Source organism: Onychomys torridus, chromosome 12, assembly GCF_903995425.1.
Source record: "Onychomys torridus chromosome 12, mOncTor1.1, whole genome shotgun sequence".
In the NCBI taxonomy this organism is placed as follows: Eukaryota; Metazoa; Chordata; class Mammalia; order Rodentia; family Cricetidae; genus Onychomys; species Onychomys torridus.
The window spans coordinates 31,492,484-31,508,427 of NC_050454.1; the positions used below are offsets into that span (position 1 = coordinate 31,492,484).

At 37.3% G+C, this 15,944-nt stretch overlaps 1 protein-coding gene across 3 annotated transcripts in view; it reads right to left on the reverse strand.

Annotated features, from left to right (window-relative positions):
• Positions 1-788: 788 nt before the first annotated feature.
• Positions 789-15,944, reverse strand: part of Alcam (activated leukocyte cell adhesion molecule) — a 185,126-nt gene continuing 169,970 nt past the window's right edge. For all 3 annotated transcript variants that reach the window (XM_036203492.1, XM_036203491.1, XM_036203493.1), the window contains 2 exons: positions 5,347-5,459; positions 789-3,308 (listed from right to left, as the gene is read on the reverse strand). In XM_036203492.1, the coding sequence (XP_036059385.1) occupies positions 5,372-5,459 (88 nt within the window). In that variant the 3' untranslated portion in view covers positions 789-3,308; positions 5,347-5,371. The remainder of the gene's footprint in view (positions 3,309-5,346; positions 5,460-15,944) is intronic.

The following is a 15,944-nucleotide window of genomic DNA, read 5'->3' on the forward strand; positions in this document are numbered from 1 at the left end:
TTTCCATTTCATTAACTTAAAGTAGTATGTTCTGAGACACTCTGAGGTCTATAGCAGCCTGGGTCAAAGCATCCAGCATCAATTTTGCAGAAATATGCTCCTGGGAGTCCCAGAATTCAACCTTGAGCTTCCAGCTGGAAAGTAAGGATCTGTCATGTTACTTACAGTGTTTGGTGAGTAGAGGATGCATGAATGGCTGGAAATGAGAAGGTTGGTCCATTTTTTTTTTTTAACTTTTTGAGATGAGGTTTTACTCTGTAATGCAGGATGGCTTGGAACACAGGATGTAGCTCAGACTAGTCTGGAACTCCTGGTGGGGCTACCTTAGTCTCCCAAATGGCTCAGATTACATGCCTGAGCAACTATGGCCAGCTAGCTAATTATTCCAAAAACGTTGCTTTTCACCTCTGATGTATAAGCCAGGTTATTTTATTTTTTAAAGAAAGTACATTTCTGTGAAAGATCATGCCTATACGGTGATCTAAAGTGAGGTAAAGAAAGATGAAAGTCAAGTGTCTTTTAATTAACACTGACGGGTGGTGAAATGGGTTAGCCTGGGGCACTGTGGCCTTATCAGTGAGGACAGACACCTTGAGAAGCTGTCACTGGTGAAAACTCAAGGTATCCTCATGACAGGAAGAAGTACAGTTACTTTTACTCTTTCATAATCCATCTCTAGAGGGATGAACAGTCACGTCAACTTTTTCCACTTTTTATTAAAGAAAATCACTTTTTTTTTTTGTACATGAACATTCTATTGCAGACAAGAGGCAGACAGCTATGAGGGATATGTGAAGACATATTTCATTTTATTTTCTTTTAGGCATAGAGGGATATGTTAATCCATTTCCACATACAATTCCTATAATTACATATAGGGAGTGAACCTTGACTGGTTAAAAAACCTGTATCCTGTTGCTAACGAGTACAGTTGGAGAGAAGAAACCCCAGAAGTTGAAGACTGCAATGAGCATCCTTCTGGTGTGACAGCACACGGAGTTGCTCTTAAGCAAGTGAGCTTCTTCCTTATGCAGACACTGATGCAGCAGTGGCCAAGTTGTCCTCTCTTGTAAACATCTGCTCCTGGCAAGAGCTCTGAGCCTCTCATGCTGCCGTCTAGGTTGTTAACAGCTGTTTGTGGACTCAGTTACAATTCCAAGTGTACATCACGCTGGACTAGAGTAAACACTCTCTTTTTGTTGCCCTGTTACTTTTCTGCAAACACATCTTAGGAGTAAGACTTTACACCTTTGATCTCCCATACCGAAGGAAAAAAAAAAAAAACCAAACCAAACAAACAAAAAATATTAATATGGAACTAATCTCACTGTAGTGTTCATGGCTTATTGTGGAAAGCAGGTGCTTAAAACTTTTAGAATTTCTTTAACAAAATTCTAAAGAGAAAATAAAAAGAAAATAAAAAGAAATCATATTATTTACAGAGATAAACAGAATGGCTTAGCCATGCAAAACAAAGAACTTTGGTTTTGTTTTGTTTTTCCCTTTTCCCTTTGGTTTAAATATCGATCAAGATTCAATTTTTTTCTTGCCAAATAAAACTTCAATAAATCAAAGTTTAGAGGCAAAATAACATATTTTTCTTTTTCCCCATTATTTTATACAGCGTTGAGTCTAATAGAATATTTTACGTATTTAATCCATACCAATGTACTATAGGAAGCTTTTATTAAGCTGAGACACTATTGCTCAGATATCAAATGGTTACAAATGTACAAAGACACATCTCTCAGTATGCAGAAGTGGCAAAAGATTATTCCCAACCTCCATCAGAGATTAATCTTTGATTAGTTTCTCATTGCCTTCCAAATAGTTTATTCTTTGAGTCTAAAAGCAAACATCGTATTTCCTTTTCCTCTCAAAGAACATAGTTTTATACCAGGAAATCTAATAGTCAATTTTTTTTTCTTTTATCAGTTAAAGTTATCCACGTGAATCTGGGACAAAATGGCTGTGCAGTGTGATCCCAGAAACCAAGCTTCTACTTGAAAGAGCAAAGAGTAAAAGTCTAGTCACAAATCACTAATGGCCCTTATCCAGTCTACTTCCGAAAGTTCCCATGTACACTACCTCCTTAAAAAGTTCGTCAGGCAGAAAACATGTTTATAAAGTTACAAATCGGAATGTAACTAAAGATACATAGACATTTTATTATTACACTTTCATGTACTGCTTGATAAATTATGTACCAGTTAAAAACACTAAATTATCTCAAGGTGCATTCAATATCTGTAGCGTAGTTAACAAAAACACACACGAAAAAAATATATATTCTATATTCTGTGGAAAATAACACAGCTTTAATAATGACCACTGTTAAAAATCTGCAATTCTGACTGATATCTTTCTTATTTTATTTTTTTTAAAAGGAAATAAGTGTCATTTTAAGGCAGTGGCTAACCCAAAGGATTTAACACCAATTTCAATTACAGTGATTTACATTGTGATCTGTGAAAACGGGAACGCTAGGTGTTGTTTTTCCAAACTTTCTCTGACACATTAGTTTTTTTTTTCCATTATTATTTTTTCCTAATTTTTCTTTTTGACTGATTGCAATTTCCAAGCAGGTGTTGTTAAGCAAATGTGACCCAAATTCTGTGTATGTCTTCCTCAGAGAAGACACAGTTGTCAGTTTGGGAGTACCATTCTCATGTGGTGTTACTGTTTGTGTTGGTCACTTGCTCCTGAGAGCACCCTGACCGCACAAAGGCCCTCACATCAGGTAGTGCTCCTGACTCGCGGGCTGGCCTCCCTTCCTCAGAGTGAAGAAACCAGCTTCTGATTGGGCAAGGTATATGTCCCAGTCTCACAAACTACCACCTTTGGGTTTCAGGTCCTCGTAAGGACATTTGGGGCATTATTGATAGCAATCAGAATCAGAACCGTACCTGCTCAGACTATCCATATAAACAACGGAAATAAAACATTACATTATACATCCAATTAACAGCCACTCCCAGAACAAAGCTTACAGTGTATAAAAATAGCTACGTAAAAAATTTACACAAAAGGCAAACTGAAAGGAATTCCTTAGTGCAGACATTTACAGAAAAAAAAAAAAAAATCAAACCAAATACAACATATGACCTATTATCATGGCTGCCAAATCTTGTTGTTATTTTATTTTATAACTTTATTTCATTGTTTTACTTGAGATAATTCTCTAAGATCCTGTGACAGCTTGGTAGGGAGAACTGCGTAATACTTGAACCATGAATGGCTGTCATTGTCTTTGTATATGTCTTAAATACATCCACGTTCATGCTTCAGTTTGTCTACATGGTTTTTCTCTGAAATGATGAAAAACATAATGAAGATAAGTTACTGTAACAGCCATTTCTCACCATCAACAGATCCTTTGCACCAAAAGTGACAATAATTACATCATAGAAGAGATTATTTATAGAACTCCGATGTCCCGAGTCCACCTGTAAACCCAGTCCTGTTCATTCTAGAATGTTGTTTTGGAATTGATGACTTCCTTCCTTCCTTCCTTCCTTCCTTCCTTCCTTCCTTCCTTCCTTCCTTCCTTCCTTCCTTCCTCCCTTTCTCCCTCCCTCCTTCTCTCCCTTCCTTCTTCGTTCCCTTTCTTTTTTCCCTCTCTCCCTCCCTCCTTTTGTAATACACAATTACTTTACATAAAGAGGAGAATATGATGTTCCATGACAATATTTCATGACATTTCTCCTCAAATTCAAAATGCATCCACCCCTATAAATCACAGTCTAATTTGTGGAACTTGTCTTCAGTTTTATAGAAATGAGATGGAACTCAACCCAATTTTGATGCAAACAAAGATTGTGTTTCCATGGAATTGAGGAAAAGAGAGCAGAGCAGCAGAGAAGAAAGTGTGAAATTGCTAGCTAGGTATATGTGTTCCAGTGAGCAGATCGGGAGAATGAGTCCAGTTCTGATTCCTCTGTCTCTTTGACTTTGCCAACTGATCCCATGAAGCCACATTTCTCTTCTGGGTACAGCCTTACAATTGTAATTCTTTCCCATGCCTTTCATCATTGCTCTGAAATGAACTTTATGACCCATTCAGATTGTAATTTGAAGTTAATATATACTATACCTAAAGTTCACACCACTTGGGCTGTTGTTTGTTTGTTTGTTTTTTGTTTGTCCGTTTTTGTTTTGGGTTTCTCTGTCTGTCTTCCTTGCTGCCCTGGAACTCACTTTGTAGATCAGGCTATCCTTGAACTCACAGAGATCAACCTGCCTCTCTCTCCCAGGTGCTGGGATTAAAGGGATGTGCCACCACCATCTGGCACAGTTGGGCTTTTTACACCTTCTTAGTAGTAGCAGTTATCTCCATGACACACAGACTAATTAATTCAAATGATGCTTTTGTTAGTCTCAAAGGGACCCAAAAAGAAAATGAGCCAGGCACACGCTGCTGCCTTTAATCCCAGCATTCAGGAGGTAGAAGCAGGCAGATTTGAGTTTGAAGCCAAAATGGTCTATAAAGTGAGTTCCAGGACAGCCAGGGCTGTTACACAGAGAAACTCTGTCTCAAACAACAACAACAACAACAACAAACCCAAACCAACCAAACAAAAAGAAAATGATCAAGTTGTATGTGGCAGTATCATTGAGACATACACTTTTTCAAGGCTGCCTTAAATATCATTCAGATGCACTAATATATATGAATTTATGCAACATATGTAGCACTAGCACACACACATGTGCACATGTAGGAACATGTATGCATATGTACTCACACAAACACAATATACATATACTATAGAGAAGAAAGCCTACACATGCGTGTGTGTATACACATGTATATATACATACATACACACACACACACACACACACACACACACACACACACACACAAGCTGGTCAGCCTTTTCATTAAAATAACTGGAGAGATGACTGTATAAATACACTCAACAATTATGCCATATCCTTGGATTAAAGTATTTATATATTAAAATTTATTCTAATGGGTTTTAAAAATAAACTTAGTGTTTGTGCTTACTGAACCTAAATACCAACTTATAAAATAAAGCTTCTTTGTGTGCAGGAAAATTTTTTGGCATTAAAAAACAAAATGCAAAAGAGATATTAAAAAAAATCTCCCAAATGGATTTTATTATTCAGTGGATAATAATTATGTTGGGAAGGTTGAACAGACTGGGAAGTATCCATTCTTCTGAAAGGAGTGAGTCACTGATGTTCCCTTTTGAAAACCTTCTTCCTGTTGGGGAGCTGTAATTAAGAAGTATCTGCAAGTGAAGCTTGGGTTTCACCCCTACAGGACTTGCCCACTTCCCAGGAGTTGCCTCTACAAACCACACCCCCAGTCCCACCTACCTGGACACCTGGAACCTCTCCCCTCTTAGGCTTCTGTCTTGTGATTGTTTTCTTCTAGCTTTTTATTCTCCTCTATATTCCCAAGGTCCTTGTTTACATGTTTGGATGCAGTTCTACAGGAGAATAAAATAAATATCACATAGTCACTCAAATTAAAGAAAAATACTGTTCTAGTTTGAAAATATTTCTGAGAAGTAAGGGTTAGGGTGGGCAGTTATACATCTGCACAGACTGATACATAACAACACAATGGGAAGAAAAATAAACAAATTCTTAAGTAGGATAGAATTAAATAATCTATGAGACAAAAATAATTTTGAAATCAGATTGTACAATTTTGTTGGACTCTGGTGTAAGTTGGATTACTTTTCCCCATGGTACCAGAGAAGCAATTCCTATCTTTTCTTAGCCAGCTTTTCCATTCTTGATATTAAAAATAAATTGTTTTTGAGGGAGCCCCATTATCTCAATAGACATGCATTGCCATGAATCTTATCAGGCACAAAGCAGTGGGCCCAGCCAATGTGGAAGCCACAGAAACTATGGGGCCAAATTCATTTTTCCTTCTTTTATTGTTTATCTCATATTTTCCATCCCTCCCCAAAATCTGATTAATACAGATTACAGCTATAAAGGTGGGAAGGCTGGTCTTGATGATTTAATAGACTGAGGAAACCTGCGAATCTGCGAAATGCTGTGTTGAAAAATAACACCCACCCAAGCTAATGTACCTATCAAGAGGAAAATGCAGTGAAATTTGAAAAAACTACCTACATAAGCATAAATAGTACTGGAGTAAGAATATAAAACAGTGGCAGACCTTTAATTCCCTCACAGGTTCTGCTGCCCCCACAAAGTAACACAACCTCAGTTTCCACAAGATGGTTTTAGCTGTTTAGGTAATTTATGGATTAACAGAATCATAACATATGTATTCATTGGGATTTGCTTTTTAGTGAAACTCAGCTATAAGTCTATAACATTCAAAATTAGTGGTAAAGTAGTCATGGGTTGGACTTTGACCAGTAGACTCTGTTTGCTCTTTAGTCCTCTTAGGATTTCAGACACATAATTTAGGTTGTTCCTGTGGGTCTGTCCTGTTTCTTATTCTCTTACTTGCCTCTTGTCTTCTTTGGATTTCTTGATAGTTAATACAGCATGTATGGATACGTTTGCCTTCTTGCTGACAAAACGTAGTATTCCCATTAGCTAGTAATTTGTTTTCCCTCTCTAATTTTGTCTTGATTATTTATTGTATATATTTACTCTGTACTTGTCCAAACTTTTTTGTTTTTAATGCTGATACTGTATTAAAAAACTGTATTGGCTCCACGCAATGTAGTTTGTAGCAGGTAAGATCCTGCCTTTCTGTTGTTAAACAGAGATAATGAGGGGAAATCAGCATAGTTCTACCAAGGTTTCTGCTAGCACAGGGCTTAGGTGCAATCTGAATGAGGCTCATCCAACCTGTGGTCTGTCCCTTAGGACATCCTGAGACCCTTTGCCCTAAAATGTGGAGAAAGACAACTTTCTCTTCAACATCTCTCAAGCAAAGTATCAAAGATGGATAAACCCCTTAGATTTTTTTTGAGAATAAAGGACACCTTTTACTAATATTTTATCCACAACACATAATATAATGGATGGAATGTGACCAGAGCACAGGAGACATCTGTTTTACTACGTTGACTGACCCATTGTGCTATACTTCACTCTATTTCCTTCTTCGCTCGTCTTAATGATATTATTGTCAAGTACAGCTCCTGTCACATGTAGGGAGAGTTAAAAGTCCTACACTGAAAAGACAGACCTGGAAACTACCCTGCTCCACCATTTCAGGAGGTATTGTGGGATCACACAGACAGAAAGGATATCCTGAATAGTCTTTCAACTATTAATCATATACTTTAATAACTATAGCTTTTATATATTAAAGAAATCATGGCAAATGAGAAAGCATATCTTATCTCAGCACCATCTCTTATAAAAATTATTTCTTTTACATTTTAAAATTGTACATATAATTGTATCATTACTTTGTTCCTTTCCCTTTTTACTTTATAAGAGATATGAGAGATGCTTTTTAGCAAGGGGCATCAAGATCATGATGGGGAAATCTACAGAGACAACTGAACCGAGCTAGTGGGAACTCATGAACAACTAAGTGGGGAGCCTGCATGGGACTGGACTAGGACCTCTGCATAAAAGATACAGTTGCGTAGGTTGGTCGGTTTAAGGAGCCCCTCACAGTGGGATCAGAATCTATCCCTGGTGTATGAGGTGGCTTTTTGGAGCCCATTACCTATAATGGGATACCTTACAGCATCTTCATGCAGTGGGGAGGGGCTTGGACCTGCCTCAACTGAATGCACAAGGCTTTTCTGACTCCCCATGGGAGGCTGTAACTTTTTGGAGGAGGAATGAGAGGGGGAATCTGTGGTTAGTATGTAAAATGAATTAAAAAAAAAACCTTCTTAATAAAAAAGATACTTCTTAATTTTCAAGTGTATAGTGAAATAATTGAAGATAAAAATATGGAAAAGGGCATACTTATAAAAATACAGTGTGCTTAGTATAGCTATGTTCACATCAGACAACTTGAGAATCACAATGAGAAATATTCATAGTTACATTTTATCTCTAAGGATAAAATTTTGATGTATTAAGAAGTCTTACAAATTAAAAGTATATGTGCCTAATATACATATAAAGCCCAAATTGAAAGAACTATAGAGGTGAGTAGATAAAATGCAGAGTTCGATATCCCTTTCTCAATAATTGAGTTGACACCTATATGAACATTTAGTATGTGTGAACATGTGGAAATAATATATATTAGCCTAATGCTCTGGTCATAAATACGTTAAAGTATTAAAACATAGAAATGAATACTTCACCTTTGGTTGGGGGGGGGTGGTTACAGGAATAAGCAAAGGTCTGTGATTTCTAAGAGAAGAAAAGCAAATGAGCTTTTCTCTGACCATGGGCACTTTCTGCCAGTATGAACTGGTTGGGTTGTGTTTCAAAAATGAGGGCCCAAGCAGCATGTGGATCTCAGTGATGTAAAGAAGGAAAGACCAGGTCTGGGGAATGAGGTGAAGGGAATTATTGGAGACAGGAGAAACTGCAGAGATGAGCATGAGGATCGCAGGAGGCTTCCTTGATGCTTGGTCCATTTCCTAAATCAGATATACTAGCTCAATAAAATTTAAAATGAAGCTTCAAAGGGACAAGCTGATTTGCAAGTAGTTTGAGTACCACTCCACACAGAACTCAGTGCATAACAACATAATATTAAAATGCCCAGCAACTAAAGAAAAATCTCTAAAACTAAGTAGAACAATGTCATGGTAATGACATGAAAACTAGGTGAATACAAACTAAAATAATTAAATCTCCAGAAAAGGCTTATAAAACGGGCATTATATATGTTTGCGAAACTGTAAAAGAATGTGTGTGTGTGTGTGTGTGTGTGTGTGTGTGTGAGAGAGAGAGAGAGAGAGAGAGAGAGAGAGAGAGAGAAAGAGAGAAACAATATTTTAAAAGCAAGCTAAATAGCCAATTATTAAAAACTGGAAATCACAAAATCATTGTAACTCATCAGATGAGCTTATTAACACCTCAAGCATTAAAATAGAAAAAAATTGAAAATGAAAACATAACTATAAAAACAGGTCAATATAAATTCTAAAATTTGTATATGGAGGTGTGTGTGTGTGTGTGTGTGTGTGTGTGTGTGTGTGTGTGTGCATGTATGCACATGTGTTTGTGTGTGTGCTTGTATATGGAGGTTAGAGGATAACCTTGGGTGTCCCTAGAGAAGTACCATCCATCTATACCTCTCCTTTTCTCTCTCTGGCTAAACCTCTCATTGTCCTGGAACTTGTCAATTGTGCTTGATTGGTTGGCCAGAGATTTCCAGGGACTCACCTACTTCTGCCTCTCCAATGCTGGGGTCACAAGTGTGAGCTACCATACCCTGGATTTTTAATGTGGGTTCTGGGGACAGAACTTAGGTCACTGGGCTTTTAAAGCAAGAACTTTACCAGCTGTTCTCTCTTCCCAGCACAGGCCAAAGTTTTAAAAATTAGTCAAGCCTTGGCAACTTGTGGGATAAGTTAAAACCATCCCACATACAGATCTTTGGGATTTCATGAATAGAAAATGGGTAGAAGTCCAATTTTTTTTTTTTTGAGGACAGTGAAAAGGATTAATCATTTTTGATTAAAAGAAATACAAGCTAGAAAGTGAGACATCATTAAAGTCCCAATATTCCAGAAGTTCACAACTTGAAACTCTATAAAGAGAAAACATGTCCAACAGAACTCAAAGTGGAAGATCATGATGTAACTTCCTGTCATAGATAGCCCATTATGGTAAGAGTTTCAGACTAGAGCAGTGGTTCTCAACCTCCCTAGTGCTATGACCTCTTAATAATATAGTTCTTCATGTTGTGGTGACCTCCAACCCCACAATTATTTCATTGCTACTTCGAAACTGTAATTTTGCTACTGTTAAGAATTTTAATATAAATATCTGATATGCCACCTCTGTGAAAGGGTCATTGGACCCCCCCCAGGGGATGTGACCCACATCTTGAGGACCACGGGGCTAAAGCAATGTCACAAACATCTCAGATGCATGAGAACTAACTGCAGCTCTAGAAGGACTAACAGCCAAGTAAACTGAAATGAATACTCCTCATTGTTTTAAGAAATAGAAAAGTGGGCATGGTGGTAAACACCTTTCATCTCAGTAAAAGAGATGCTCAGGCAGAAATGCCCTGAGTAACAGGAGTGCGAACATAAATGCTTGAAAAGAACAGAATTGAAGGAATTGGGCAAAGGGACAACGAGGCAACCGATAGCATTTTAATTTCCAATCCTATTTATGGTCTAGGAGGTTACAGTTGTCCAAAATGTCATTGTAAAATTATGTAATTACATAAAATAAGAGAGAAAAGAAAGAGGCACCAAGATGAAGGTGGTGACCGAATTTTCTCCAGAGAAGAGAATGAATCCCTCCGTCCTTCATTATGTCTATCCAGGCTGAACCAGGGGGAACCATCCTTGCTTGAAGTATAGGAAAAGGGGTTGTTGTATATAACACAAAACTTGAAATGTGTGTATAGAATATGCTGGGAATAATGACTTTTCTTAAAATTTATAAACTGATAGGGAACAAAACAATAATGCATAGCAAAGAGAGAGAAGTTAAACAACAAAGAAAGCCTCCCTTCTTTTCTTAATGCCATTTTTCTGACATAATTACCACTAGCACTTAAAAAGCCACATTCTTCACATGTATGAAACTGTTTTATTCTTAGTATATTTTGATTTTACAGGGAAATTCATAAGCTTGCCTGCAGTCACACAGCTAACAAGTAACAAAGGCAGGATTTGAATTCCAGCCTTTTGGATGTGGACTCTGTACAGTGTTGCAGTTGTACAACTCTGCTGAGATGTACCACTGTCAGGTGTGCTAAGTAGAAACACTTGCTGATGCTGGGGTGGAATGACTGGACACCCCTGACTAAGTATGTACAGGTAAGAGTTGCATGTACTTTGTTGAGAACTTCTTTCTCAATTTTTATTCTTTCTTTTTAAGATTATTATTTCTTTCATTTCTGAGATTATAATATAATCTCATCATTTCCTTTACCTCTTTCCTCCCTTTAAACCCTTCCCCCATATGCCTCTCCTTATTCTCTTTCAAATTCATGGCCTCTGTTTACACTAGTTGTTGTTATATGCACAATTGTATATGAATAGACATATATATTGCTAAATATAACTAGCTCAGTTTGTATAGTATCACTTGTATGTAAACATCTTCAGGGCTGACCATTTCCTATAGGATAACTCATTGGCATGCTCTTCCCTAGGGAGATCTAATTCTACTCTCAGCTGTCATTAGTTTCCCATAGTTCTCTGTTCGAGTTCTCTTCCCTTTAAAAATTATTTTGGGTACTTTAGTTTTGGTTTTGATAATAATGTTTCAAATTAGATGGAATAAATATCTTTAAATTTTGGAAAGTTTCCAGAGATTTGAAAGAATTACAAGGGTTAGAACTCCATCTCCAACTGACAAAGACAAATTTTTCTTTAAATCACTCTCTTTAGCAAAGTATTTATCATCTATTTGAAGGATAAAGCACTTATAAAGCATGTATTCTTTATAAATGGATTAAATTATAAATTATGATCTCTGCTTGTCTTAAATTTTCATCAGTAATTTTTTTTGATTACTTTGAGTGTAAGAGAAAGTTTAAATCATAGAATCATAGTAGCTAAGACAATAATGGAAAGAAACTCTAGCCTTGACCATGAAATGTAACTTGTGAGGGTCAGGTCTTGAGCTTAGTGGATGTCCCAGCTAGTTTTAAGTCAACTTGACAAAACCTAAAGTCATCTGAGAGGAGGGAAGGTCCTTTAAGAAAATGCTTTCGTAAGATGGGCTGTAAGCAATCCTGTGGGTCACTTTCTTAATTAGTAATTGATGGGGGAGGGCCAGTCCATTATGGGTGGTGCCATCCCTGGGCTGATGGGCCTGTGTTCTATAAGAAAGCAGGCTGAGCAATCCATAGGAAGCAAGTCAGTAAGTACCACCCCTGTATGGTCTCTGTATTAGCTCCTGCCTCCAGGTTCCTGCCCTGTTTGAGTTCCTGTTCTGACTTCCTTCAATGATGAACTATAATGTGGAAGTGTAAGTCAAATAAACCCTTTCCTCCACAAATTTCTTTGGTCATGGTGTTCCACCCTAGCAACAGAAACCCTAACTAAGAAAGTGTGCATGGGTGTTGATTTTGAGCTTTAAGAGCCTGGCCACATCCTTCCTCCTAAACACTCTTGTTCTCTATAAATAGTGGAAAGAATAACACACAAGGTTGGCATGAGGATCAACATGAATGTTCATGAGAAAGCTCTAGGTGAGGCACAGGACTCAACAACCTGATGTTACAGAAATGTCGCCAAAGGCCACATGGCTACTGAGCAGACCAGTTCAAATGTACATCTCAATTTATCTGCAAGAGCAATTCTGTGAAGGAGCTAAAGCCGCCTGCAATGACTTCTCAGAAAGTCTCAGAGTTCTTTTCTGGGATACTGGTAAGTGATTAAATACTTGCATTGAGGTCTTTAGGACAGAAGGTAGAGAAGTCCTCTCTACTGCCCTCTATGGATGGCTTTATTTAACAATACTTTTGTGGGGGTAGGGAAGTGGGAAAGCGTAGAAGAGTTCTTGAGAATACAGGTTCAACCAACGCTGAACACTATCACCGGAAGAAATAAAACAACAACAAAACCACACAATTTTATACTTGTAAAAGAAAATAACTTATATTGAAGTTATCTAATAAGTTCTAGGGTTTTCAAAAACAAACATGCATGTGTACAATCAACTAAAAACCCTGTTAAGAGTGTAAGGAAATATTAACTCTTCCTGAATGCAGGGTTAAATTCTGTGATTTATATTTTAAAGTGTTCTCAATTTACACCACATAAAGCTGCCATAACTACAAGCTTTCAGGACAGGCACCTTGACAGTGGAAAATTGCCAGCTCAAGCAGGCTGGCCATTGACACCTATGCTGGTGATTAGCGGCACATCCAAGATAATAGTTATTTCTCCCTATTCCCTGGTCACGGCTGTCAGCAGAACGAGTCTCCTCTTGGACCAACTTTAATGGAAAGCCAGAGGTGGAGGAGAGAGCTTTAATCCTATAGCTGACAGTGGGCAGCAATTTCTTGACTTGGAGAAGAATAAACAGTTGGTTTTATTGCTACCACTTTCAATTTGCCATGCCTACACTTTGAGACTGTTCTGAGAAATTCCTCACTAAAATAAGGAATGCTTATGTCCTCTGTTTAAAAAAAATGATCAGGAAATAGCCTTTCCATCTTAGCTAACAGTGAGTCTGTGGACTGCACAGTAAGCAGAATACTGAAAAATGAAAATGAAGATTAAAAAACCTGACTCCATGAAAACGAGAAGTTCCTGTTGCATTCCACAGCATGGCTCTGTGTCAACCAGCATTCATAACACTTACACAGAAAACAGCCTGGCTCACCAAGGACGTTTCCCCCTTACCTTAGGAAAGCTAACCAAAACAATGATAATTTGCTCTTTTGAGCATTTAATTTATAAGTTTACATGCATACTAATACCAAAAAGCACATGTGTCTTACATGCTAGAGGTGCAGAAATTGAGTCTGTGAGCAAATACATACAGATTCAAGGTTACCCATGACAGGGCCACATAGTTATATTTTTCCACAGGAAGTGAACTGTGATCTTTTATAATTATAAATGCTCTATTTTGATGTGAGCCCTTTCCTCTGAGGACTTTCAGGTCAAAACAACATGATAGTGGGGTGTCCTGGTTCTGCACTTAGTGGCCAGTGACACTGTAATTAGCTAGATATGCCAACATTTCCTCTTCACCCTATTTCCCTTTTAGTTTATTATTTGTGGTTTGAGAGGGTAATGGGACATTTTCTTTTTTCCTTTCTGGATGCTTGCCGAATTATAAGCACAAAAATTAAACGAATAAATAAATAAATAAATAAATAAATAAATAAATAAATAAATAAATGGATGAAGGAAGGAAGGAAGGAAGAGAGAGAGAGAGAGAGAGAGAGAGAGAGAGAGAGAGAGAGAGAGGAAGGAAGGAAGGAAGGAAGGAAGGAAGGAAGGAAGGAAGGAAGGAAGGAAGGAAGTCCAAACTTGGATAACCCTATTTTCTAATACAAATAGAGGGGCCATGCCATCCCTGAACTTGGGGCATATTCCTTCCCCATGGCAGGATGTTAAATGCACAAAGGCAAAGTCACATCTGGAATCTCAATTGAAAAGTGATACAGATGAGGTAACAAAATATACATGAATTTATATGGGATATGTAAAAAAAAAAAACACTAAATATGCAAATGAACGTACTCTTAAGTTCTACTTTTGAAAAAAAAAAGTTTCTCTTATTTTTCCAATGATGTTTAACATAACACATTCAAAGAACATCTCTCCAGTGCTGCTAAAACTCCATTGTTCTACTAAGTGCATTACAGAAACTGGCCTTGGAGATTCTGAAATGATGAGTCTCCTCTTTCTCTGCCAGTGACTTAAGGGGTTAACCACTCACACACAGTGCACAAATATTAGCTTATACTAGAGGCTCAGGCAAGGGATTAAATGCATTTGGAAATCTGAAGCATCCCACACATTCTTCATAAAAGTCTCTGATACTTGATATGATGAGTGCTTCAGTTTATTACAGAGGACCAATAATACTAAGTCCACCAAATCTGGCACACCTTTCAATTAGGTAGCAGTCACATGTAAGACTGTCCTTTAATTTAATGACAAACTTTAAAAGGAAGGGTTGAGGCCTAACCTAATGACATTATTAAACAAAGTGTCCAGCATTTGTTTATCTGTGATTTGAATTTTTGGTTGCTATATGATAGCAGTTAATGTTACACACAGACACATTTCTTTTATTCATAGAACATTTGATGTCTGATGAGATACTTTCCATTAACACAGTATGATTAAAATGTTAAGAGTTCTCTTAGGACTTGGAATTCATCTAACTGTATAAAAAGGAGTGACTGTGCCCCCCCCACCCCATATGGAAATGGATGTCATGCACATCTGTCAAAAACACAACAGAAAACTTTTTAAGGGAAAAAGACAGCAAAACATCATGAGATGTAGTAAGGCCTAGTTATCATGCCTTTAAGACAAATAATTCTGTCCACTATAATTAGTCACCACAAGAAAGTCTCTTTCAAAGGTAAAATATGAATAACAATGGTGTCTACTTTGCAAATGTGCTGTGAACTAAAGGTCAATGTATGGTTATCATGCTTTGTGACTTCTACATTTTTCAGCTGTGCCTCCTTCCCAGAAAACTCCACACAGATCTAGGGGTAAGATTATGATCATAGGTTTGTGCTCACTTTACCTTTCAACTTTCTCTTAATAAGATATTTTTCTTGAATTTTTAGAGGAATTAACTCAGAGAGAGTGAAAGCATAAAATTATGTTCCAGGTTGGTACTAGCTACAAATATTCTGTTGTAAAAACAGTTTATTCACTTATAAGATATTGTTTTAAAGTCTTTGTTTGAAACCAGGAGCGGGGCCTAGAGTTACCAATGGGACTTTCAAAACATGCAAATTGCCAGACTCTCATTTCCCCCTATGCTGACAATATAGTCACTGTGAGCTCATACATAATGCCATCAGCCTGATGTGAGGGATGTGTCTGTCTTATAGAAATTATATGCATCGTAATCTTGACTGATAAGGAGTGGCTGGTGTACTTAAGGGGTACTGACTGATAATCTTCATTAGCTTAGCCATATTTAGTAAAAACAATGTTAGAAGATCTTCAAGGTCCATCTTGCATGCAATACTTTATAATTCCAATCTTTTTTTTTTTTAACCTAACCTTATATGAAGTGTTTTAAATGCATTTGTAGTATTTTGTCTAATCAATGATTTCATTAAGGCCAAAGTAGTGATTTTTTTCTACCTCTTAATTAGGTCCTTACATGGAATAAAGTCCCTTAATCAGAATAGAGGGAGATATCCTCACTTC